The sequence below is a fragment of the Drosophila albomicans genome, chromosome 3, assembly GCF_009650485.2.
Source record: "Drosophila albomicans strain 15112-1751.03 chromosome 3, ASM965048v2, whole genome shotgun sequence".
In the NCBI taxonomy this organism is placed as follows: Eukaryota; Metazoa; Arthropoda; class Insecta; order Diptera; family Drosophilidae; genus Drosophila; species Drosophila albomicans.
The window spans coordinates 4,774,775-4,800,821 of record NC_047629.2 but is presented as its reverse complement, the minus strand read 5'-3'; the positions used below and the strand labels follow the sequence as shown (position 1 = coordinate 4,800,821).

At 39.3% G+C, this 26,047-nt stretch overlaps 2 protein-coding genes across 7 annotated transcripts; both read left to right on the top strand.

Annotated features, from left to right (window-relative positions):
- The first annotated feature begins 42 nt into the window (after nucleotides 1-42).
- Nucleotides 43-1,780, top strand: LOC117568101 (mannose-1-phosphate guanyltransferase alpha). Its single transcript, XM_034248483.2, has 4 exons — nucleotides 43-392; nucleotides 474-1,170; nucleotides 1,226-1,490; nucleotides 1,557-1,780. The coding sequence occupies exons 1-4, from the start codon at nucleotides 145-147 to the stop codon at nucleotides 1,655-1,657; spliced, it is 1,311 nt and encodes a 436-aa protein (XP_034104374.1). The 5' UTR covers nucleotides 43-144; the 3' UTR covers nucleotides 1,658-1,780.
- A 633-nt stretch (nucleotides 1,781-2,413) lies between these two features.
- Nucleotides 2,414-25,730, top strand: LOC117567296 (RNA-binding protein fusilli). Of its 6 annotated transcripts, XM_034247178.2 has the most exons (14): nucleotides 3,378-4,150; nucleotides 7,566-7,884; nucleotides 12,873-13,211; nucleotides 15,333-15,609; nucleotides 15,672-15,761; nucleotides 15,831-15,885; nucleotides 17,111-17,221; nucleotides 17,516-17,786; nucleotides 17,845-18,165; nucleotides 18,259-18,405; nucleotides 18,469-18,748; nucleotides 19,445-19,450; nucleotides 23,930-24,210; nucleotides 24,265-25,730. In XM_034247178.2, the coding sequence occupies exons 2-14, from the start codon at nucleotides 7,756-7,758 to the stop codon at nucleotides 24,658-24,660; spliced, it is 2,703 nt and encodes a 900-aa protein (XP_034103069.1). In that variant the 5' UTR covers nucleotides 3,378-4,150; nucleotides 7,566-7,755; the 3' UTR covers nucleotides 24,661-25,730. The 6 variants fall into 6 exon arrangements, with proteins under 6 accessions (XP_034103066.1, XP_034103069.1, XP_034103068.1 ...); XM_034247177.2 differs by lacking the exon at nucleotides 19,445-19,450 and having other exon boundaries at nucleotides 17,845-18,405; XM_034247176.2 differs by lacking the exons at nucleotides 23,930-24,210; nucleotides 24,265-25,730 and having other exon boundaries at nucleotides 18,469-22,280.
- The last annotated feature ends 317 nt before the right edge of the window (nucleotides 25,731-26,047 follow it).

The window sequence follows — 26,047 nt, the reverse complement described above, 5'->3', positions numbered from 1 at the left end:
TGCAAACAAATGGAAAACATATCGATTTTGGCATCGATATTTGACCACCTCTATTGAGTGCGACTCAATTTGACAATAGATAACAAATAATTTTGGGATGAGAAAAGAATTGGTCACAAGCTTAACAATAGAGTAAATCTAAACATGATAAAAGCGGTAATATTAATTGGTGGCCCCCAGAAAGGCACTCGCTTCCGCCCGCTGTCCCTGGACACGCCGAAGCCGCTGTTTCCAGTTGCCGGGCGACCGTTGATAGCGCATCACATTGAAGCCTGTGTGCAGCTGAAGGAGCTGAAGGAGATCCTGATCATTGGCTTCTACCCGCAAACGCAGATGGAGGGCTTCGTTAGCGACATGCAGGCGCTTTACAGCAGCAGCAATATCAACATCAGGTGGGTCAATCCACAGCTGACGTGTCCCCATTCCCCTGATGACTAAGTGAGCTCGAACTTCCACTCTCTTCTCTTTGCCAGGTATCTGCAGGAGTTTACTTCTCTGGGCACCGCTGGCGGCATGTACCACTTTCGCGATCAGATACGCGCCGGCAATCCGCGCGCCTTCTTTGTGCTCAACGGTGATGTTTGCGCCGACTTTCCGCTGCAGGAGCTCTACACATTTCATACGGAGCGTCCGTCCAGCGCTCTGGTGACCATAATGAGCACGGAGGCGACTCGCCAGCAATCGCTGCACTACGGCTGCCTCGTATTCGATCGCGCCAGTGGTGCGGTGTCGCATTACGTAGAGAAGCCAAGTTCCTATGTGTCCACGTTCATTAATTGCGGCGTCTACGTCTGCTCCATGGACATCTTCACGAAGCTGGCGCAAATCTTTCACGCCAAAGGCGAGGAGTACAGTTGCCTCAGCTATAACAATGGCAATGGCAACGGCAAGGAGCAGGGTCACATCAAATGGGAGCAGGAGGTGCTCACACCTCTGGCTGGCACTGATGAGCTCTTCGCCATGCCGGTGCCAAATTGGTGGTCACAGCTGAAGACAGCTGGTTCGGCCATCTATGCTAATCGCCATTACCTGGCCCTCTATCGGCGTACACATCCCGAACGTCTGGCTAATGTGGGTCAGAAACGTGGCGACGGTGATGGCAACTTGATCTGCAGCGTCTACCCCGATGTCTATGTGCATCCCTCGGCCACAGTACATCCTACAGCAGTAGTGAGTATAGGATATACAGGTCATTTCGTTTTTAGATAACTAATTGTGCTACCAGCTCGGTCCCAATGTGGCCATAGGTCCTGGTGTCCAAATTGGGCCTGGAGTCCGCATCCGGGAATCGATTGTGCTGGAGCAGGCGCAGATCAAGGATCACACGCTAATACTGCACTCGATTGTCGGACGTGGCTGCATCATTGGCGCCTGGACTCGAGTCGAAGGCACGCCCAGTGATCCCGATCCCAACAAACCCTTTGCCAAAATGGAGAATCCACCGCTGTTCAACAACGAAGGAAAGCTGAATCCATCGATAACCATTTTGGGTATAGTATATATATAATATATCCCTATATAGATAATCAGTTGACATTCTTTTTTAAATTATGCAGGCTGCTTTGTGCAGATTCCCGCCGAGAAGATTCTGTTGAATAGCATCGTCCTGCCGCACAAGGAATTGAGTCGCAGTTTTAAAAACGAAATAATCTTGTAATAGATTTCTTTAAGAAATTCTCAATCAACAATCAGTATGCTATAAATTTTATTTAACTGCAATTATTTTGTAATGCAATACTACTTAAAAAGTCTAATAAATGTATTTGCCAGATTTACTTTACACCCGTCTTACGATATTTGTTCAATTTCGATTTTCGTGAGAAAGATTTACGATATCTGCTTGCATTACAACGATATTCGCTTAGTTACGATCTCCATAGCAAAGATATTTTCTCAATTTCCTGAAAATGTATCAAACTTTAAAAATCAGAATAATTTTTTTTTCTGAGTTACGATACTCCAAGGAAATCTAGATAAAAAGAAGATATCAAAATTGTATTATTATTTATTTTCTTTAAATTCATATGCCGATTCTTTAATCTACGATCTCGGATGGGTATGCACTAATATAGTAGAATGCTTAGAAGAATGAAGTAAAATTCTGCATTCTTCAATAATTAATTCACGAATCTTCCGATTTACGATACTCACTAGATTTGCTATCTCCGCTTGTTACTATCACACAACGATATTCGTTTAGTTACGATCTGCATGACATGCAAAGCAACAATAACAACGTTTTCGTATAGTGACTCCACAATCGTAGCAAATACTTTGGCGCTCACATACACACTCCAACACTCTCCGTCACTCACTCTGCGCTCTCTGTGTGACTTTGGGCCTCGCTCTCTCTTTTGGGTTTTGACCATAACGCGATTACACTTTGCTTCTTTCAGTTAGTTGTCGTCGCTTGTTGCTGTCAACGGGTGGAGAGAGTGCTTCTTCTCTGTTTTAGCGTTAAATAGTCTTTGATAAACCCTAGATACGATAATTGCTGAGCTTGTAACTATCATCGGCAGACACTGAGTTAATAATGTTTAATGCATGCAAATAAAGGAAAATGGCTCGCATGGAATTGGGAATAAAACGATTGAAAAATGCAAACAGGTAAGTACGTAGGCAGTTCTGTTGGTAATTAAGCAAGAAGAAGAGAAAGAGACAGAATGGACACACACACACACACACATATATATACGTATATTGCTGGTGTACAGGTGAGTCAATGTGTCGATGCGCGGGGGCTGCGCGAGCGTCTTGCGCAGGTATGTAACTTCGAGGGAGAGCGAGAGCGCGAGAGAGCATACGAGAGCCAGAGAGCGAAGCGAAGCCAGTCATGGCTCAATGAGCGTAACTGTCTTTCGACGCTGTCGTTGTATGCGCAGCGTGGGAAAACTGCAATAAGGTTGCTATGTGAGTGTGTGTGTCTGCGACCCCCTTTGACAACGACACTGCTTTCGGTGTTTTGGTGTTGTTGTTGTTGTTGCTGCAGCTCATTCATTCATTACTTCATTACTGTTGTAGTGCTTTGGCATTTGCCTCAGTGCAGCATACACAATTGGGCGCAACGCGTTGCCAACCAACTGCCGATTGGCAAACTCACTAATTTAGCCAAGACTTGGTATTATTTGTGCTGCTGTTGTTGTTGTGCGTTTGCGTGCTGGAATCTTGTTTGGCATCAGCAACAGCAACAGCTAAGTGGCCCATACACCTGAGCCGCTAGCTGAGAGCGCGCTCACACTGTTATGCTCTTACTCTCACACACACACACACACACAAGCTCTCTGCAGCAGTGAGCAACACACACATAGGCGAGCAAGCGCAGCTCATTTACCTTCGTGGCTACCTGTGGCCCACGACGTCGATCAGTTGCTGTTTTAACCTGGAGACAGACGCACGCGTACGTCGCTAACAAAGCAGTAATAAAACTTAATACACACACACACGTACTCACACACATGTAGTCACGCACACATTTTAGTCGAAAACTAGAAAGAAAACAAACAACAGTAACAGTAGGAAAAAAAGAGACACACTCATACAAACTACATACAAAGTGGCTGTTGGTAGTAGAAGAAGCAGCAACAGCAGCAAAGAAGGCGAAAAAGTGACTTGTTTTTTGTTTGCATGTGTGCGCCGTCGCGACGTTGACGGTAACGTTATAACGTTGAAGCCGCAGTCGAAGTCGAAGCCGAAGCCGACGTCGGCGTCGCTGTCCGCTTGTACGTGTTGGTATTAAGATCGCGTCGACGCGTCGTGGAAAGGCAAAAGACAAGCAAAGCAAAGCAAAGCTAACGTAACGTAACTCACTAAGTGCTAGTCAGTGTGACTAGCAAAAGAAGCACAAGTACATAAAAGCTTTACATATACGTACACTCACACATGCACTCTACACTCGCATGTATAGATGTGTAAGCGTTGTGTATGTGTGAGCAGTTAAATTGTTAAACAATCAGAAAAGAAAGTGCAATAAAAAATTGTGAAAAGCAGCGACAGTAAAAACAATAATAATAATCACAGTCAAAACCACAACAACAGGAACAACGAGTGCAATGTGTTAAGATCGCGTTGAGATCAACAAACGTAGAAAACGTGCAAGGGAAGAAGGAGAGCTAAAGCAACAACAACCTGATGCAGAGGCATCTTAATAACGGTAAAGAAAAAGAGAGCTTAAAGCGTTGGCGTCATTGTTGGTGTAAGTTGTAATTCAATTTGTTTTAAAATGGCACACATACAACCATAACGTGTACACAGACGCAATTATATTTGTACTATAGCATATGTGTATCTTCAGATATATGTGCATGTGTGTGTATGTGTGCAGTGTGAATAAACGAATGAATGAACAAAAACAACAACAGTTTGAAGACGGACCAAGTTAAAAGCAGATGCGCAAACATAACAAAGTGAAAACATATTTACAGTTACACAGACAAGAAAAAGAGCGAACCATCAGAGTAGCAGCAGCAGCAGCAACAGCAGCAGAAGCCTCGCAGTCGCAGTCGACGTCGACACCGACGCTTCAAAGCTTTAAAACTTGACTGCTGCTGCGTTGTGAGAGGCTTGTTTCTGTTGTTGTTACCACTGTGGTTTGTAAGTCTGCACTGTGCTTTTTATGCTAACTTTTGACAGCCAGATTGCAAACAGAATCACAGCAACAACAACAACAATAATTACAGCTGCACTTGCTGGCTTAGTATATGCAACTGAGAAAGAAAGAGATAGAGATAAGTTTCGCAATTGGCATTTCACCTGCAATTTGTGGCAATCATAAGTTTCCTGTTGGCAAAAACGAAATGTAATGGCACACGACACTAATTTCAACTCCAATGCGAATCTCATATCCAATAATCCAAGCTGAAAATTCCAAGCATTCCATTGACGACTCCCAAAACGAGCTAAAGAGATGAGAAGATAACTGAGAAAGCTTGAGTCAAGTCGACTTAAGCGATCGACAGGTAGATACGATCAACAGTTAGGATAGAAGTAATAATCTAAATGATTTGTTTTTGGAAATCGCTAGAGTTTAATACAGGTGCAATCTGTGTTTTAAATAATTATATAAAAGAATAAAATTAAATAACTTAATATACAAACTATCCGGAAACTTAATATTCCTATTTCCAATAATGTTCGGAAATCCATTAAATTGCACGATTAAGTTTTATTTGAAATAACAAAAATGTTACTAAATTTTGTAGAAAGTCTCATAGAAATCTGATTAAAAGAAAAAGCTTTGTATATGATTGAAATATTAATTGTGTGCTTTGAACAATTAATTTCGCCTATTATAACTTATATCAAATAAATAATTTGCCACTTAATAAATTGCATTTGAGGTCTTCTAATTGTCGACTTGTTATATCGTTGCAGCTGTTACCAATTTACAGTAGTATTGGTTATAATTTGGGTTTCATTGTCTTTAGAGAAAAACCGTAACGTCACCGTTGCTCAGTTTCTGTTGTTTCTTTAATGAAGTTTTTTTTCATTCATTTCGAAGTTTCTGCTTTGAAGCTTTCTTCCCGTTCTAATTAACCCAAAGAGGCCGCAGCGTATCTTGTACCGTTATTCATTAATGAGAAATTTCAAATTTCAACTGAAAAATAAGATTTATTGTGTTTTTGTCACTTCGTATCAAGTTTTTCTCCGTTTGAAATTCAGTGAAAACTGTTGTAACTTTTTTTTAGTACTCAAAAAATTAACTAACGCCTTGGTCAGCTCTTATTCAGGCTTCGTTGAGTTTTGATGTGTTAAACAAAAGGGAAATTCGTTCAATTGCAAAAGACAATGTGTGAAGTGTAACGGCTAACGGTCAATTTCAAGTACACTTAATAAAAAATATTTAGAGACCATTCACACTAATGAACTAACGTACATATATACGGAAAACTTTTAAATCATGCTTGCTATATATTATATTGACATTAAAATCAAATAAAATCAACACGCTTCATCCATACAGTAATTACTGTGTTCAACTGAAATCCTATGATTTATGAACTATTTAAGATATCATAAATTTTCAAAGAGTTTCTAGTACTTTCTAATGAACATTTAATAACTCACTTTCAGTCAGTAGTGTGCTATTATCTCTAGAATCGATTGCAACTATTAACTATAGCAAACTAAGAAAATGTACTGCTCCACATATTTATGTACATATTTGTAAGTACTTATAGAAAACACAATTACACTTAACATTACGATAAACATCGAAATAAGTTTTAGAAGGGCGAGCACTATTCGAATATTTGTTTGATTACCAACTCTTAGCATTAAACCTATAACATTTTAAAACTAGACTATTTACACGTATTTCATTAAGATTCATTGAATATTATCTCTGATGATGCGAGTTCTTAGATTAACAAACAAAAACATAACATTTATCGTATGTGATTAGCGACAGAAAGAGGAAATAAACCACATTGTAAATTGCAAAAGTCTGAAAGTCTGAAGAGCAAACTCATTACTTGTCGTAGCATTACCTCATGGTTGAATACGATGATACTACAAAAAAAAAACACACACACATTGCCCATTTCCACTACGGAAATGTGCAGCACACAAAAAAAAATGGAGTTAAACAATATGAGTTATTATCCAAGAGTAGAGAGCTAAAAAACACGAAGACGAATGCATAAAATAAAAACAAAGGCAAAGACTCCAAAATAAACAAGTAAGAAATTCGAGACTTGAGAAACTGTCGCAAAACTGTTAAAAATCGCTTTTGGTTTTGTCTTAATTACACAATCTTGGACTTATTGTTGTTTTTGCATTATTTTAAATTTTAATTTCAACAAAAAGGCATCATAAAGCGAGCGATTGCGACAAGTCTCCGGCGATGTGCTGAGTGGTGTGCGCCTGTGCACCCCGATTAACCCAAGTACGCCGTCGACCTTTGCCTGCCTTTGTCAGTCATTCAGTCAGTCGGGCAGAGTTTGATGCTGTTCGTGTATATACACGTATATGTAGCAGTATGTGCTTTTTTTCGTCTGTATTTGCTGTTTTCATTAAAAGTAAAACTTTTCACATTAAAAATGCTCATAAAATTGCACTTTAATTTTCGTTGTTGTCGCTGTTGTCGTTTCCACATTCGCCTTTTGCTTGACTTTGTCCATTTGTCTGTATTATAAGCTGTAGCTAAGAAGGGAAGAGAGAAGAAGGTGTAGAAGGGGTGCCAAATTAAATTTCAAATCGTCGTGTGCAGGTTAATAATTTCAATTTGACCTCTTTGGGTATGCTTTAAGGCATTTTAGAGACTTGATGACTTAGTCGTAGTTAAATGTCGCTCAAACTGAAAATTGGCAACTTCGCATCCTAACGCAATTGGCAACGTCATTCGAATTTCGAATTTCGAATATCCAATTGGCAACTCAAGCTCGAAGTGTTGCGATGTTGCCAATTCGCATTGGTTTGACATTTTCTTGAATGCATTTTTAATTAGCTATTTAGTTGCGTTGATTTTCTGGTGATAAAAAGTTCAAACATCACAATGTGCAACCAGCACTCATCCATTCACTTTTTAACCTCATTAAACAATCGTTTTGTACTTTCTCATTTTCCAGGTATTTCCAATGGCTCAACAATCATAGAATGCATTGCTGCAATGTGTTCCTAACCAAATGAACTGCATCGTAACTACTCGTACAACATTAATAAACAATTGCTGCTATTGAAAGCAAATAGAAAGTTAAACATCGAAATCAATCGAATCTGAGACACAAATCTAACAGTAGTTACAGATAAGAAGACATAATGCAGGTACCAGAACACGTTGTCTCACTCTACATTGCCACCTGTGGTCAAAATGGACCCGGACTTGGCTCTGATGAAAAGGAAATCATATTACTGGTCTATGTTCTCCTGGAAGTAACCACGGGACAGGTGAGTTTCTCAACCTTATAAATAGACTTTGTCAGCACCGCCCTTGCTTCGACGCCATTTTGTTTGATGCTTTTTATTGTGCTTAATTGATAGATACTGTGCGATAACGTCAACCAAAAATAATAGAAGCATCTCGACTTTGATTTGCTGACGAATACCAAGTAAATCATTTTGTTTCAACAAGAGCAATCTGACATCTGATATAGACATCTATACAATGAATTGAAGTGTAGACGTATAAAATAGATTGGCTAAATTTGGATATTCTAAAGTATTTTTAAATAAAAAGATATTTGCGAAGTGGTTAGTTTTGTGGATAAATTATTTTTAAGAACTGCAGTCAAGTTGCTAGGGTAATCAACTTGTCAGATATTATTCCTTGGACTACATTTTGTTGATATTAAAATTCAGCGAACGAAATATAATAATATATCTATCAGACTGTAGCTTATTTACATTGACCCTAAAGTTTGTAACTATCCAATTGCCTTTGAAATTTACAGGGTATTCCATTGTGATGTATTCCAAATCTAATACCGTATTAGGACACTGAGTGTTTCCTACTTAGGTTGCAATTAAACATATAGAAAATGCGAGAATTGGGCAAGGCAATAAAAGACAAAAAAAAAGAGAGAGAGCGGGAGAATGACAGCGTTAGAGGAGGAAACGGATGGGGGAAAGGAAAGGGCATAAACCTTATGCATCCACTATATAAATAAGTACTGGCAATACCGCAAGTATTTGCATATTTTGAGTTTGCCTAGCGATTGACACTAATTGTTTGAAAATGACTTAAACGTAGTCAAATCTATGTATATGGAATTACGAAATGCCCACAAATAACGCATATAGACATGCAATATGACTTTTGGATTCAGCACGTGTATTTGCTTTTCTAAAAGCAATAGTTTTCAAGTAAAAGTTGAAATCTTTTGTTTGACTTCGCGATTGATAATTGAGAAATCCCCAATCTATTGTCGAAATCATTTTAAGATTTCCCTGTAAAAGTTAAAGTCATCTTTCAATTAAATGACATAAATAAAAGAGTTCTTTTGTTTGACCATAATGAAAACTCGCAAATATTTGTTCAATTATTGCAGCCAACTAGCAAATCTTTATATTATTTTTCCCTTGATTTTCCATGAATTTCCCTCGAGCTAAAGTTTTATTTGCATGCAAAACAGCTTTTTGTCTTTGGGTTCGTCTATCTAGATATTGTCTGGTCAATAATTTCAATAGTATACGTAATATTATTTGCGAAATACTCGACAACAGTACACAAAGCTTTGCCTGCCTGACGTTACTTAGCTCAGCTCCCTCCCCATCTTCCCCTCCCTTCCCCGGCAATCGGCATGCACTTTTTTAAAGCTGCGTGTCTGTATTCTACGCCATAAGCATTAGGTTGGGATGAAGAAAACAGCGTTGGCATTATATCTGTACAGACGTAGTATTTACAGGCATTTAACTTGATGTTTGTCTGACTCTGCCTCTGTCTCTGTCTACTTCAGACTGAGGTTGACATTAACTAAAGCTAATCGCACAATCTTCTCCATCGCCGCTCTATCTTCAATTCCATCTCGATCTTTGTTTCAGTTTCCATTACGTTTCTAACACGCAATATTTTTGTGAGTGCATCTTTATTGTCAAAGTGAATGACATTAAGTGTTTTTTAATGGCAGGGTCACACTGGCATTGAATAGTCGCGATTATATACAGCACAGCCCAGTAGGGAGTCTGGCGTTCACCCTTAGCCATTATCATTTCACGCTTTTTGGCCAATTTATGATTAATTTACTAGCCTAGCATTAGCTACTGCCAAAGTCAGACTGACTTTCCCAAAATAGTCTGTTTAACTCGCTTTGGCTCAACATGACCCGTTATTATGTTAATGCTGAGCGGTGAGTCCCCGTCTGTCTGGTTCAGAGTTCATTAGATTTAATTAAAATGTTTGGACCTTTCGACCATGTCGACAGTTCGAGTGGGTCAGCTTTCGAAATTGATCATTTAGTGGCAACGCGAACTCGTGATCATTTATAATATCTATTTATAAGACGAATATTAGTTTTAGTTTGCCAAATCTATGCAAATTTGTTAACATACATAATATATATATTTCATTTCTAAACACCAATTGGAATTTATTGCCTAAGAAGCTTAACTCGAAAGTTTTTCTCACTTAGAAACAGCTTTCTATTAGTGCACATTTTAAAAATTATTCACTTTATATTTGTCTAGACAGTTCGTTTGTCAATGTACATCAAATTAAGTTTACTCTCATTTTTACCCAAATTTTATCATCTATTTTAATTTATCGTTCATTGACTGAAAAGTTGCAATTTTTAGGAAATGTTAACTTTGAAACTCTTTAAATATAAAAGAGTGTTTTTTCTTCATTATAATACTTAATTTTATATTTATAGAAACGGAAAACAACTGCTATTTTTAGCATACCTTATTAACCAATTATAAAGCACAAATTTATACAGCAAGTAGACAATTTAAGTAAAAGACTCCCACACTTAGTCCGCTTAAAACATATTAAAATCGAGTAGTCTGGTTTAGTTGCTCAATTAATATACTAGAAAAAAGATTGGCTCATGCTCTTCGTACGGATTAAACATGTTGAAACTAATGAATGAGAGAGAACGAGTATTTATTGGATTGGAAATATGCTGCTAGTGGTTTGCTGACGCAAAAGCAATGCCCAAAAAGCATGGAAAAATTATAATTGGGTTTCGTTATTGTGGCATTGACATGACTATTTTGATTTGTAATATAATTTTTAGATATTATTGCCTGCAATTAACCTGCCAAATGGAGCGCAATTCACATCGCAGCTCACTATTTTGGCACGCCGAAAATTCTTGATTAGAATTCAAATTTTGTTGTGTCTAATCGTGTGTATTTTGTACACTCATGATATATCAGCAAAGATTTCCTTATCTCAAAGTTCTTTGACAATTTAGAGGAATGACCAATGGCTTATTTATTTATTTACAATTAACTATTGTGGCAGCGAGCGGTAGCTCTCTCTTTATTTACAAATGTTCAAGAGTTTATGTTACAATCATTTAGCCAGCATTTTCTCGAAGTTTATTTCAGTCAATATTACCTTTCAGTTCTGAGCATGTAAAAAACGAAATTAACAAATAATGTAACAAGCAATGACAATATTAAAAGATAAGCTAAAGTTCGATTAAGTTTTATAATTAATTGTGTGTTCTAAAATATTGTAGCATAATTTTCAGTTGTGTACTCTCGATTATTTTCTACAAATTTTTGCATTTTTCCAGCGCACAAAGTGTAACGTTCCTATTTATGTAATTGACTGAAGACTTTCCTACTTCATTAATATTCAATTGCACCTAAGTAGTTTTCCAGAATATATTTTAGCTAAGCTTGCAGCTCTTGTTCAACCATTAATTATATTTTAATTGAACCTTTTTTTATTTAAATAATAAACTACATTTTCCCCTATTATATTGATTGTCTCTCAAAGTCTGATGATCTCAATTTAACAGTTGTTTGACTTTCGAAAAATACAAAAATCTGTCAAGAGTTTCCTTCTTCGGTGAGACTTCCTCTCATGCAACATTGTAACATAGAGTTCACTCTCGCTCTCTCATAAAATGAACATAGATTTCTTGTAACTGCAAAATTGCTTGACAGACTACTCACATTCACATATCTACATTCAATTATTGGCATGTTAATTACAGGTTAGTTATGACTCGTCTGACAACAATTAAAGTTAATTAACATGCATTAGAAGAAGGAAAGGGGAAGGGGGAGGAGAGCCGGGAAGATTATATGTCGACTACATCTTAAGCTGAAAACTCAATCCCAATCTTCAGCTTAATTTAACCAACTAACTGCGACTAAACCAAACGGCAATTGAAATTCAATCAGATTGCATTTAGTTTTCACTCGCAAACTGAGAATTGAGAACTGAATTGAGAATTGAGAGCTGATAACTGGCTTTGACTATGGCACGTTTTCATTGATCTAGAAACGGGGGCTCATATAAGTGTCTAGTCTATTAGACTAATAGACTGGTTTTCAATGGGTTAATACGAGTGTGGCTTGATCTAAATTTTCCACAATTGTGAATGCTTCAAAATGCTTGTAAAGTTTTTCTCTTTATCGCTTTCTTCCTTCCTCGTTTCCTCGTTCTCTTAACTATTCCTGTTGAAAGTAATGTTGTGTTTGCTATTTTGGGTCGTTGTGCATAATTAGCTTACACCTTAACCCCAGATTGACTACACATCGTATGAGGGGGGAACCATTGTGGTTTTGTTTCCTTTTCTTGATGAATTTAACATTTCGCCTCTCATAAATATTTCATATGGCTTCCAGATACTGGTCGAGTATAGAGTAAGCGTAGTGGTGTGTATCCATTGTCAATATATTCGAAAGCTATGCAAATCGTATGGCATCAGAAGTCAAAAATAAGTAATACGAAATTCCGAAAACAGTTTACAATATGTGTTTAGTTTTGCTTTTCTATATTTGCATAGTTCTGAGCTACCTGCAGTTTGTGTTCGATTCCTCCCAGGTTCAATTTCTTTACCCGATTTCCATTCCCATTCTGAATCCGATTTCGATTTCGATTCCGTCACATATCCGCTGACGCAAGCGTTGCCCAGACTTGGTGTATGTTAAACAGTCTTGTTTCTTGCTTCTTGATTATAATACTAGAGAATGGGAAATGTGAATCACACTTGAATTCGATTAGTGAATATTCCAGACCAACTGTAATACTATGAACTAAATAGAGCAGGTGCCAAAGTGCTGTGATAAAAACCGATTCACGTTTTCAGATTGCAGCCAAAAATGGCTACGTTTATGGCGTGATAAGGCCAAAAGTGTATTTTGGTAGCAAAGATGGGATGACCTCGAGTCCAGGGGGTTCAAAGTTATTCGATTTATATATCGAGTCAAAAATGGAGTAACAATCTAATCTATTCCACTCTGTTTCCTGTTTCCAGATCATTGGCACCAAACAAATACTCGTGCGACCCGATGGCTACTTCATCAAGGATCGCACCATATCCAGCTCCTCGGATAACTCGAATGTTACTAACAACACAGCATGCTCACCCCCTTTGGCCATTGGCTACGCTGGCGACAATAGTTCTAGCAATAACACCACCAATAATAACAACAACAATTCAACGAACAGCATCACAAATTCTGCAATCAGCGGGAACAGTTCCGGTTCCAGTAATGGCCTCAGCCTGACCACATTGGAGAACAGCAGCGAACTCATTCTGCCCATTGCCGAGGCACAGGCTGCTGGAAAGCCCTTAACCGAGGCAATTGAGGAGGTAAGAACATTCTAATAACAAGTGAGGAAGCGAACATCTCTGCGAGATACCCAATTTAAAAAAGAATAAATCCAAGCGAATGTGGCATTATAGTTAAAATATACCAACTAAATGTATTTAAGATATACTTAAATACCGAATGCTATATTTGATATATCGACATGTAAAATATACCATGGAGTATAATATATACCAGATTTTAAACCCAAGTCGGCTATGTCGTCTTGACTTTTGTCACTGATCAGGAATATATACATACATTATGGAGTCCTGGAGCATCAAGCTATAATACCCTTTTACTCTATGGGTAGCGGTATAAAATAGGAAATAAATGGTATAAAAACTATAAAGATAAGAATTAGAAACATGCTACGGATTTTAGAGTAGCTTTATGTTAGTAGACTACAAGATAACAAACAATTTACAAAAGTGAAAGACTCAAGGAAATGATAAACACAAATTGAAAGTTGGTTATATTAAAGGGAAAGCTAATTTCCAATTGAACCAAAAAGTTAAATCACCTTCTTCCTTGCTTAATAACATTTTCATAGTCAATCATTTGTTTGATATACCAAATATTATGTTGTCGATTTAATTCATTGAGTATTTTTTAATCGCGTTTTGCTTGTCAACTTTTATACATTACTAAAAAACCCCAAAATAGGCATAAGTTAAGCTATCTATCACAATCCAATTATTAGATCTATTAGAATTGTAGATAAACGTCACATACGATTCCAATGGCTCACGATGACGTTGTTTCTTGTCGAGTCACTGAGGATTGCATGTTATGCGATGGGTATAAATGATTGGAGAACTATTGCCGTCGCTGTCGCTGTCGGTTGCCGGCTGCAATCTTATCAGGAGACTGATAAGGGCGTCACTTGAGAAATTCGACAAGCCTCCGGCGTTCCCAGTCGCTCTCTTATGCTCTCTCACACTCTCTCGTCCTCTCTCGCGGTCTCTCAGCCCGTGTGTAGTTATGGATTTGTAAGCATTACCGGTAAATATTAATGTAGATCGATCTCAAGTAGATAAGTCAGCGATAAACAAGATCATATCGAGAACGAGGCACTATAAACTTGGGTGCAGTAGAGTGTTACACTTTTTATTTGATATTTTTAAATCAAAAATGAAAATATGTATGTTCACTAATAACGATTATTAGTGAACATACATAAAATGGCGCGACCTCCGACTGTGCTGTTAACTTAATGAACTACGGAGCTAACCCTGAGATGATAATGTCCAGAGATGCTTAACAAAAGATCATTAAGATCAGTTTTGCACTCTGGACTCATTAATTGAGTTGGACTTGGATGCGCTATGCCAATTATATGTCATATTATCGTATTATCATTGTCTGAAAAGTGCATCTTTGGTAATTCGTTCGAGATTAGTCGATGTCAGATCCGTAAACAGTTTTGTGACGCAATACACTTCGCTCTGCTTGGCTGGCATACTAATTGGCTTGGTCAACACGAGTACGACAATAAATGGCTATTAGATCGGTGGCTATATCTCGCAATATTCCCTGCCAAACTCTTTTGAAACACACAAACCTTTGGCTCTCGCTAAAAGGGTCTGAGCATCAGCCTCAAATGCTACGCTATATATATTTATATATATACTCACGATGACATGGCTAAAAGCAAACAGTATTATATTTGTTGTTGTTGCTGTCGTTGCGGTTATTGCTTTTTATTTAATTGAGAATAATTGTGAATAGCTACAGCAAGCGAAAAAAATGCTAAACGGGTTTAAACAAATTGCCAATTGCATTAACGCTTTTGTTGTAACCTAGAAATGTGTGTTGCCAATTTGCATGAAGACTAATCCAAATCTCCGGGCAAGTCTTTTGTTCACTCAAATCAATTAGTTGGCTTTTGAACTTCAACCTCTTTAGTTAAATTCCACTTGAATATTTTTATGAAGCTGAGGTTAACTCTTTGCGAAAGCAGAAACTATCAACTTATCGATGAGAATGCTTTGGGAAAATAGGAATAGAATGTTATTAAACGATTCTATTATTAATAATCTCTCTTTCCTTTTTTTATATTATTAACGAAGATTGAGAAGCACATTTTCTAAACCGAATATTTTTCACATCTTTGATTTCAGTTTGATGCTTATCTACGCTCTCTCGCACTCGTAGATACGGAGATCAAGCTGATCACCGATGGGCAGCTGCCGCTTCGTCAGTGCCTTCATCGGGAGGCCTGTGCCAAGGATGTCGAGCTGCCTGCCTACTACAATCAATTCAGCGATCTTCGCAAGGAGTTTCAGCGTTACAAGTCCGGTGATCTGTCTCGTGCTCTTGTTCCCTTAAAGGACATTAAAAAAATGCTGCAATCCCCTACACTCCCCTTACCACAGTCCATAGGTGAAATGCTAAAAGGTAAACGCTTTTTGTGATTTCCTTTTATTTATTTTGTGTGTCTAATAATCTCTTTTATGCAGAGCTCAATGCTACTTCTGTGGAAGATAATGACTTTTATATACGCGAATCTCGCGATATGGTCACTGTGATTCAAACATTGCTTCAAGCGGGTGAGTTCAATCTATAGAAATTTCGATGGGATTTTGTTGTTAGTAAGGAATTTTGTATTGCATTTATAGGTCATAAATTTGATGCAAATGAACTCGTCAATCTGGTACTGGAGCCTGGCATTTGGTAAGTTTAATTACTTAAATGACAACCAAACCGAACATTTACTAAAATTCTCTTTGCGCGTTGTAAAGTGTCTAAGCCTGAAAATATACCAATTAGATTTTGTTGAAGACGAATAAGTTTCGTGACAATTCTTAAGTACCTGGCTTCGTCTGGGTTTCAGCAAAAGTTAAGAGCTCTCATTCGCTCTTTCTCCCTCTGCCTTTCCGAATACTCTCTAAATGCGCTCAGTTTGAAATTCAGCGGCTTACTCTGACTGCAGTGCTCCAATTTTGTCAAGGTCTGCACTATTTCGAGCGTGCCTCAATACAAAATCCACTCAAAAACCTCATAAATAATATGCTCAGACATTCAGAGACTGGAAGCGTTGTTTGCTCGTCGATCGTCGTCGTTTGTTGTTCGTTGTCGTTGTCGCCAACGACAGTCGACGATTGGATTGGGAGACGATAAGAACTCACAGTCGGATCGCACATCTTTGGAGATCGAAAAGGGAATTGGAAATTGGATGAATTGTGACTATTGTTATCGCTACCGCCGAAACTCAATCGTAGACAAATAAGTGTGTCATACTCGATTCTACCAATCCAAAACAGAGAAAACCTATTCCAGTAAACAAATTAATTGGTGGCCCTTAAAAACAAAAGGTAAAACAAGCAGAGCACTAAAAACCTGAGGCGATATGAGTGTGTCACAATGTGTGTGTGCGTTTATTTGGAAAGTCAGCAAAAATTGTTTATGGTCTTGAAAATCGAAACGTGACGCGACGCGACGCGTTGCGAAGCAAGCGAACGAACAGAACTTAACTCAACAGACCAACAAACGGTTAAACAAAGACTTGAAAAGTGTGATGTCTAGCCTGTTGCATAACTAATCTAGAGCTGAGCATGATTAACAACTGAAATTCTAATTAGGAATTAACCATTGAGTTAAATATATGAAAATCGCTGTTATAAATGATCATATTACTGAACTTATAGGAATAAAAATGGGAAAATTAATTTTCCTAATATGATTATATTAATAAAGAAAATTGGTGTACATAATATACAAAAAATAAATAACCAAAACCTTCTAGATGTAGGCTTATCTACTACTTAACTAAACGCAACTTGTGTTCCTACTCGTGTTGCACTTTACTTCTCGCAATTTGTGTGCAATTCAACACTGTGAATACTTCGCTAGAATTACACTTTACTTATACCCTATACTTTTTTCCCTCTGCTTACAGCTCAATTGACGACGAGGTCGACGGCAATTGCATTGTGCGAGCCCGTGGGTTGCCCTGGCAGAGCAGTGATCAGGACATTGCCAAGTTCTTTCGGGGACTCAACGTAGCCAAGTAAGTGCATGTGAATGTTATGAGTGTGAATGCGAGTGAATGTGGAAGTAACCCATTGATAAGACGGGAACCCTCCTCCGCTTATCGGAGACGGAGTTCAGCTGGGTCACCGACAGATTACGCTGCTCTTGGCTGTGTGGAATGTGGAATATTGAATATTCTGTACGGCTTTTCCTTTATCGTAGATGCTCTACTTAATCTCTTTCTGCTCTCTCTCTCTCCCTGTCTCTTCCCCCACTCTTTTTCTCTCTCTCCCCCTCTCTCTCTCTCTCTTGTGTCGCGTTCTGTTTGCAGAGGCGGCGTTGCATTGTGTCTGTCGCCGCTGGGACGGCGCAACGGTGAGGCATTGATACGCTTTGTATCGCAGGAGCATCGCGACATGGCTTTGAAGCGGCACAAACATCACATTGGCGCTCGCTACATCGAGGTGTACCGCGCATCGGGTGAGGACTTCCTTGCCATCGCCGGTGGTGCATCGAATGAGGCGCAGGCCTTTCTCTCCAAGGGCGCTCAAGTGATCATTCGCATGCGAGGATTGCCCTATGATTGCACAGCCAAGCAAGTGGTAAGTCGACACTTTGAAAGTCCCTTTAAAATACTTTAAGACTTGAATCCCTCTTTAGCTGGATTTCTTTACCACCGGTGAGTCGCCTTGTCATGTCCTGGACGGCAACGAGGGAGTGCTGTTTGTCAAGAAGCCGGATGGCCGAGCCACCGGAGATGCCTTTGTGCTGTTCGCCAACGAAGCTGATTCACCTAAGGCCCTAGGAAGGCATCGGGAGTCGATTGGACAGCGCTACATTGAACTCTTCCGATCGACGACGGCCGAGGTGCAGCAGGTGCTGAACAGATCGATGGACCCGAAGACCTACGAATCGAACAATCACAGCCAGCCGCCGCTGATAGCACAGTTGCCCACCATGCAGTTGCCGTTGCTGCCGCAGGTGGGTCCCGCCGCCGGTGGTCACGTCCTCAACCCGCTGTCAGCTAGTGCCAGCCACGCTAACCTGTGCCCATCACTTACCCATGCCCCACAGCATCTCATCACCTCCGGGACGACCAAGAACTGCATTCGGCTGCGAGGTCTGCCCTACGAGGCGATGGTCGAGCACATTCTCCACTTCCTGGACGACTTTGCCAAGCACATTATCTACCAGGGCGTGCACATGGTCATCAATGCTCAGGTGAGCTCTTTTCCCTTCCCATCCCATCACTCGATATGCTAACACTAGCTTTGCTTTTGCCAGGGCCAGCCCAGCGGGGAGGCCTTCATCCAGATGGACTCGGAGGATTCGGCCAGATTGTGCGCTCAGCGCAAGCACAATCAGTACATGGTCTTTGGCAAGAAGTTGCGCTACATTGAGGTCTTCCAGTGCTCGGGCGATGACATGAATCATGTGCTCAATGGCGGCCTCGCCTCTCCAGTGGCGCCCCCGCCACATCCTGGCCACGCTCATCTGGCTGCTGCTGCCGCCGCCGCTGCCGCAGCTGCTGCGGCGGGCAAGCAGCCATCGCTGCTATCTCCGGGTATGTTAGCTCAACCGCCGCCGCCATCCGCCGGCGCACAGGGACTTAGCTCTCACTCCCACACACACACACACTCACACGCACACTCACACACACACCCACACTCGCATGCGCACGCACACACACACGCCGCGGCCGCTGCAGCCGTCGCTGCAGCAGCTCATCACGCATTGCAAACGTCAGCTGCCTCGATGCTTGGCGGCAACTCGCACGCTCCGCCCACCGCCGGCACTCCAAGCGCTGGCTTGGCCGGCTTCATGGTTGCTCCGCCCGCTGCCACCATGTCCACGCACTCCTCGCTGGGTTCCCTGTCCAGCAGGAGTCTCGCTCCGTCCGCACCTGCGGCCTATCCCTTCAATCTCTCCATGCCGTCCACGCCCAGCAGCCAGGCTGCTGCAGCAGCTGCTGCCGCCGCCGCTGCGGCTGCCACGAATCCTGCGCTGTTGGCTCAGCAGCAAGCGCAGTTCATTGCCCAGCAGAGTCTGATGGCTCGCCAGCAGGCGGCTGCTGCGGCCGCGGAGCAGCAGCAACAGCAGCAGATGTATGCGAATGCTGCCATGTTGCAGCCCCATCCGTTGTACATGCAACATCCAGGCGCTGCCGCTGCCGCAGCTGCTGCAATGGGCGCTCAGCCGCAGTTTGTCCTCATGCATCGTCCCTATCTGCAACCCTTTCAATTGGGCTACATGCCCGCAGCAACCGGTGGCTATCAATTCGCCGGTGCTGCCTCTGCTGCCACCTCACCGAGTGGTGCAGCCGCAACGGCGGCAGGTGGTAGCTCCAATGCTGGCCTCGCGCTTCAATCGCACAATATGAAGCGTTCCTATGAGAATGCCTTCCAGCAGGATGCGGCAGGCGCCGCTGCTGCGGCCAGTGCCGCTAAACGGGCCTTGACCCGGGCACCCAACAGCGTCTATTCATATTATAATCCGGGCATTTAGTGCATCAATCGTGATTGATTCATTTCACATGCCACCTTAGACATGATTGAGGGATTTATTCCTTCAGAATACTTGAGAATTCAGTTTAGCAAGACTGATTGAACATGATTGAAACTGCAAGAAACTCCATTTAGTGCATCAATCATGATAGATTCATTTAACATGCCAAATTAGACATGATTGAGTGATTGATTTCCTTAGAATATTTGAGAATTCAGTTTAGCAATATGATTGAAACTCCAAAACTTTATTATTGATTCTTTGCTGACACTTATTGTAGCATATTTGAGAATTCAGTTTAGCAAGACTGATTGAACATGATTGAAGCTCCAGCACCTTAAGTGTATTCGAAAACCTTACTATAATTCAGATCGATAATGACTGTTTGATCGATCGATAAAACTCCAAGGCTTCCTGCACATTCCAAACTCATTTCCAAATGCAAAGATTGATTGATTGTCTGATTGATAGCTTTGGCAATGAGCCTCAAAGCAACGACATTTGCAATGCGCGATGAGTGGCAATATACATACATAAATATATACCCTATATATATTCCTTACTTATACATACCTTTTGCTCGCTCATCTTGGAAAATCCATCCACACTCATACATACATACATACATACCAGACACTCTTTAGAGCTTAAAATTTGTTTTTATCGTACACTTTTTATAGTGAAATTTTGTGTAGTTGTTTAAGTTTTTTTAAAACGAAAGTAAACGAAAATTACTTTAAGCATTTTGTCTATGGTCTAGCATTACTTATACTCTGCACACATGCAAACACTTACATACATATGTTGCATAGATACACACTTACACACGCAGACACAACACTCATATACACACACACACACACACACAGACACCCACCTACAATCGGGGCAAGCTAACTAATATCTTACAAATTTTATATACATCCTATAAATCTTCAGGGCAATTCTTTTTATCTACTTAACTAAGCTATGTGTATGTGAATGTGCTTCTGTATTAGTGTGTGTGTTCCTGTGAGTGTATGTGGGTGTAGAAGGTGAGCGCGTGGGCGTGTGTGTGTCAGCGCAACAACAACATTTAATATTCAATAAAAAAGAAAACAACAACAACAACAGAGGCTAACGTCCTTCAAGCAGCGAGCATTCAAGTGACCTGTGTGCGTGTGCCACGCCCCTTAAAGTGCAATCTATAAACTAATATTTAAGCAATGGCAAGCACACGCACACACACTCACATATACATTTTTCTGCTCACTCGCTGCTTGAACGGCGTCAGGTGTTGGCTCAAGCAAAAAAAAAAAAATAATAAAAAAAAAATCAATTATATATATCTGAAATGTGCAACAGATTCGACAAGACGAAATCTTTTCAAAATTATTATATAATGCGACAACTTAGACTTAGAATAATAATAATCATAATATTAATAAAAATCGTAATAATATTAATAATAATAATGGAAGAAAATGACAAAAACAAAACCTAGTTCTAAGTCCGTACAACGTTGTAAAATTGGTTGGCATCAGTGTTAATAATTTACATACTATACATATCTCGTAAGCACTAGAAGTCTTTTCCTATGTCTACCTGTTGCTATTGGCAGCAGCTCGACGAGTGTTACGGTCTAACAACACACACACATTTATCTATATGTTATCTTTATCTATACTTTTAATCATATATCTACCGCATTGCTCACTTTTTTATTGGGTTAATTGTTGGATCGTAATGCTCGTCTGTTGCTAGCTGTTTAGCTTTAACACACTCCATTCGAAATTGATAACGATGTTCATGATATTTGCATATCGTAAGATGGGAATATCGTAAATCGTGTATCAATCGCATACATGTATCTGCTATCTATAAGTGTGCGTAATTGGTGTTAGTCGCAAAATTGGAAATTAGACACTTTTCTATATTTGATGATAATCGTCTATCAACACGGAATTTATTTATTGTGTATTCTTTGTCATCACTAATTTTTAGTCTTTAATCCAAAAAGTCTCTCTCTTTATTTCTCTCCCACTCTCTCACATTCTTTGTCCTATAATTTATCATTATTATTAATATACAATAGATTATAGTCATACAAATATGGAACACAATCAATTTGCTTATTATCTATGTACGTTCGTGATGTGGTTTTGGATATTTTTGGGTAATTGCCATAGATTTACAACTATATATGCAAACCGTTCGTCTCTGTCCTTGTATTCATTCTTAACTACTCGCGGACTATTGATAAGTAAACTATATTAATCTATTTGCTCCTTTATATGACATCGACAATATCTTAAATGCGACCTTAATAATATTTCAAGAATATTATTATTATTCTGCACAAATTTAAATTCTACTTTTCACCGCACCTTAAACTCCTTTTCTGCGTCTAACAGTCAGTTCTGCACTGCTTGCGGCAATTCAAAATAGATTTCGAAAAACTAAGATACATTTCGAAGACACCAGAAAAGCATGGGAAAGATTTTCTTAGCTTAGCGTCTAATATAGTTGTTAGTTAACTTTTAGTGCTTAAACAAGAATCGAGTGGTTTCCCATGGGTCTTATTTTTGGCATAAATGCAATACACATTGACAATATTTGTTTTGGCTTCCATGCAGAACTCATAAGACACCACTTAAAAAAAAAAAACGAAAAACAAAACATAATTAATAATTAATAATAACTTAATTAGTTTTTAACGCACAATTCAAAACGTCTTTTGATATTCAAACGAAACTTTTTATTAATTTTTTATACTTCAATAAAAATATTTACACAATGCTATATACATACATATATCTCGCATTCTTGCATCTTTCCCGCTCCCTCTCTCCCACTCTTTATAAATTTTTCAAAATATCTTTTCTATATTTGCTTAACTTCGAAAACGGACAAATAATCTTTGCTATAATTGTAATCGTCTAAAGTCCACTTCTACATTCTCTCTTTTTCTCTTTTTCTTTCTCTTTTCGAGTCTATTACTTTAATAATTCACATGATTCTGTGTCTGGGGATGTACTTATTTGTAACTTTGGTCTTGGGCTTGGGCCTAGCTTTATAAATGTGTTCAGGCGCATCTTTTATCGGTTCTCGGCAGCCGTTGCGATATTTTTTACGACGTTACGAGTTGTTCCTACATTGGATATACTTTTTGGATTATCTCTCTTCTTTATTCCCTAAAAATTTGTGTGTGTTTGCAACTATGTAACGTCGATTTATTAAGATGGCGTCTCAGATATAATAATACCCACCAAACTGCAGCGCTCTATCTTTCCCTCTCTCTCTCTCTCTCTTTCTCTTAAGACACATACATCCTTGCATATTTGTACGTAACAAAAAAAAAAAAAAGAAAAGAACAAAAGATACGGTTGATCGACAGCTTTTTTTGTAACGCGTTGAGGCAACTGATGTATTTGAGCTCTAATGTATCTACCATAATGATAACGATAACATTCTCATTCACCGTCGTATATTGTCAGTGGTCCCCGAAGTTCAATGTGTGTGTTTTATTATTATTTTTTTTGGTATTTTGTATACTTTTTTGGTTTGCATACAAAACATATTCTCTGTACCGTAAAAGAAATGATATGTTATCCTCTTGAAGGCTGATTGGTGCTTGGATTAAAACAGATGGGAAGTGTTTTAAGAATTTACAATGTGCGCAAAAATGTATTCATGGTCTCTGGGTAAAGTGGTAAATATATACATGCATAAACTTTAAATATATATGGTATACTTTATATACTGAATACGTGTCATATAAATATAAATATACTACATCTTGAATAAAATCTTACCAAATATTATATTTATACTACATGTCTCCTCTACCATATTTTGCAAATGTCTAAACGGTGAGTGTTTTTGATTACGATTCTACCTAACTTAACTAACCATAACTAATCCTAACACCAACAACAACAACAACAACTACAAAAAAAAAACTAACCTTAACATTGTCCGTTGCAGCTTAGAAAAGTTGCCTCATCGTTTTTGTGTCGCTTCAAGAAACAGCAATAACCGTTAGCTTTCTTAAGTCTCAACTAACCGATTTTCCTCTCTCTTCCCGTTCCAATTTGAAACCCCTACAAACCATACTCACAACACTGACGCCCAAATGTGTTTTTTATTCCGATTGATTTGCATTTCTGAGCTGCATTTGCAAATGCCACCCGCACTCTCATCTAAATCTCTGTTTCTCTCTCTTGCTCTCTCTCCCTCTCTCTGTCTCCGACCTTTCTAGGTGCCACAGTGCTGGGCGCTCATTTCGGTGCACATTTTCCGGCCTACGGAGCTCCGCCCCCACCGCCGCCCCACACTCCGTTGCTGGCCACGCCTCGTGCTCATCACGCCCACGCCCACACGCATGCTCATGCGCACGCCCACCATCATCACCATCATCATGCGTCCGCCTTCTATCCGCCGCCGCTTGTCTACTGGCCGTACCCCAGTCCGCCCGTTTCGCCCACCACCTACTACAGCCAGCCGGGCGCCCATTCGCCCTCGCATCAACATCAGGCCTTGGTAAGCAATAGCACCTAGGTAAAGCATTTCGATATTTATGTCTATTTATTGCAGTACCCTTTGGACTTCTTTCCACCGTCGCCGCTGTCGCCGCCTAACGCAGGCTTGATACTCACGCCTAGCAAAAACGCTGTGCCTTTTGTGCCAGCGAAGCAAGCCACCACCATTAACAACAACAACAACAACAACAACAGTAGCAATAAGCTAACGGTCACAGCAGCAATACAGAATGCAACGTCTTCGCCGTCGGCAGCGACGCCAGCAACCGTCGCAGTTGCGTCTGCGCAGCCTTCGACGCCGGCGTCACCGTCACAGTCACAATCTGTGCTCAGCCTAGACACAAACCACACGGCAAATGCAACGCCTACGCTGAAAACTAGCGGCCCAGGCGGTGCAGCCAATGCCACGCCCATTGTGAGCAATAATTGTGTGGAGCTTTACATATTATAAGATACTCTTTTGAACAGCTCACAGCTCTCTAAGAATATTTTTGCATCTAGTACGTTTGCAATAACAAAAATGAAAAGACAACAGAAGATAATTGTTAGCTTTTAACGAAAGTCTTGCCAATCGAAGAAACTTGTTTGTAGTCTAGTTTAGAACCAGCTGTAGATAAGTTTTCGCCGTGGCTTAGCCGTGCTAAGCTGGGTTGCGCACCATTCAAATTCAATTGCTGCGCGGCGAATTACATCGGCCCTCAGCTAAGGAATCTCTCGCTCTCCTCCACACAGGCAAGCAGCACTCCAACCAACCAAGCAACCAACCAAGCAACAAAGCAACCCTTAGCGTATGCGCAAGCCAACGGCATATTTAATGTTTTAACTGCTAAGTAGACGCCCAGTGCAATTCATTTCAATGATTTTCCATAACAATTGTTTATTTTATTTTAATTTATTAATTTACTGCATACACACATACATATAAACACATTCATACAGAGAGAACTTTCTGTATACACACACACATAACAACATATTACACTTACATTTTATTCCAAATATACATATTAGCGAATTAGCAAAGAGAAGAAACTACAAATTTATCCCTAGTCAATAGTCAATTTATTTACACAATTACATTTATCTATTTTTACTCCACTTAAATGTAATAATATCGAAAGAGAATATACAAAACATACATATATAAATCAATTCGAACCTTGTGTCAATGCCGTGATTAACATTAGTTAATCCAAATCCCTTCACCTAGTTTCCCTCCTCTCTCCCCTAAATGAAATCTTCCCCTAATGCATTGCCAAATTAGTCAATAACAATAATAATGATAATTGTAATCATAATAGTAGATTATGCGTTATATCGTCGATGCGATTTTAATATTCCATGTTTTGTTTAGGCTAAGCCATTACATTTTTTTGTTATTTTACGTACTCGTCATGTGAAACCAAGAAAAATCGCCTATTCAAAGATCTGTTTTTACTTGTTATGCTATTTCATTTGAAAAGATATTATCAATTGTTTCCAAATATGCAAATATAATAAACCAATAAATAAATAAAAACTTCAACCTTATCACTTGTGTTTTTATCCATTGAATACATAGCAAAACGAATTTTCTTTTTAGTTATTAGAGTCTGAAGCTTAAATTTAAAATTTTACGACTTTTACAAAAGTTAAATTACAAAAAAATATAAATCGATTAAATCAAGTTGTTCTTCATTCATTTTGGCGCAGTTGGGATTCGAAATGTAAAGAGAAAATATTAAATAAATGCATTTCTTTAAGTTTTATTTTATGGTATCTTTAATTCTGACTTATAATTTAAGCAAAGTAAGATTATCAATAGATATTTTCTCTATTTTATGCTAGTCTTAGCGTAT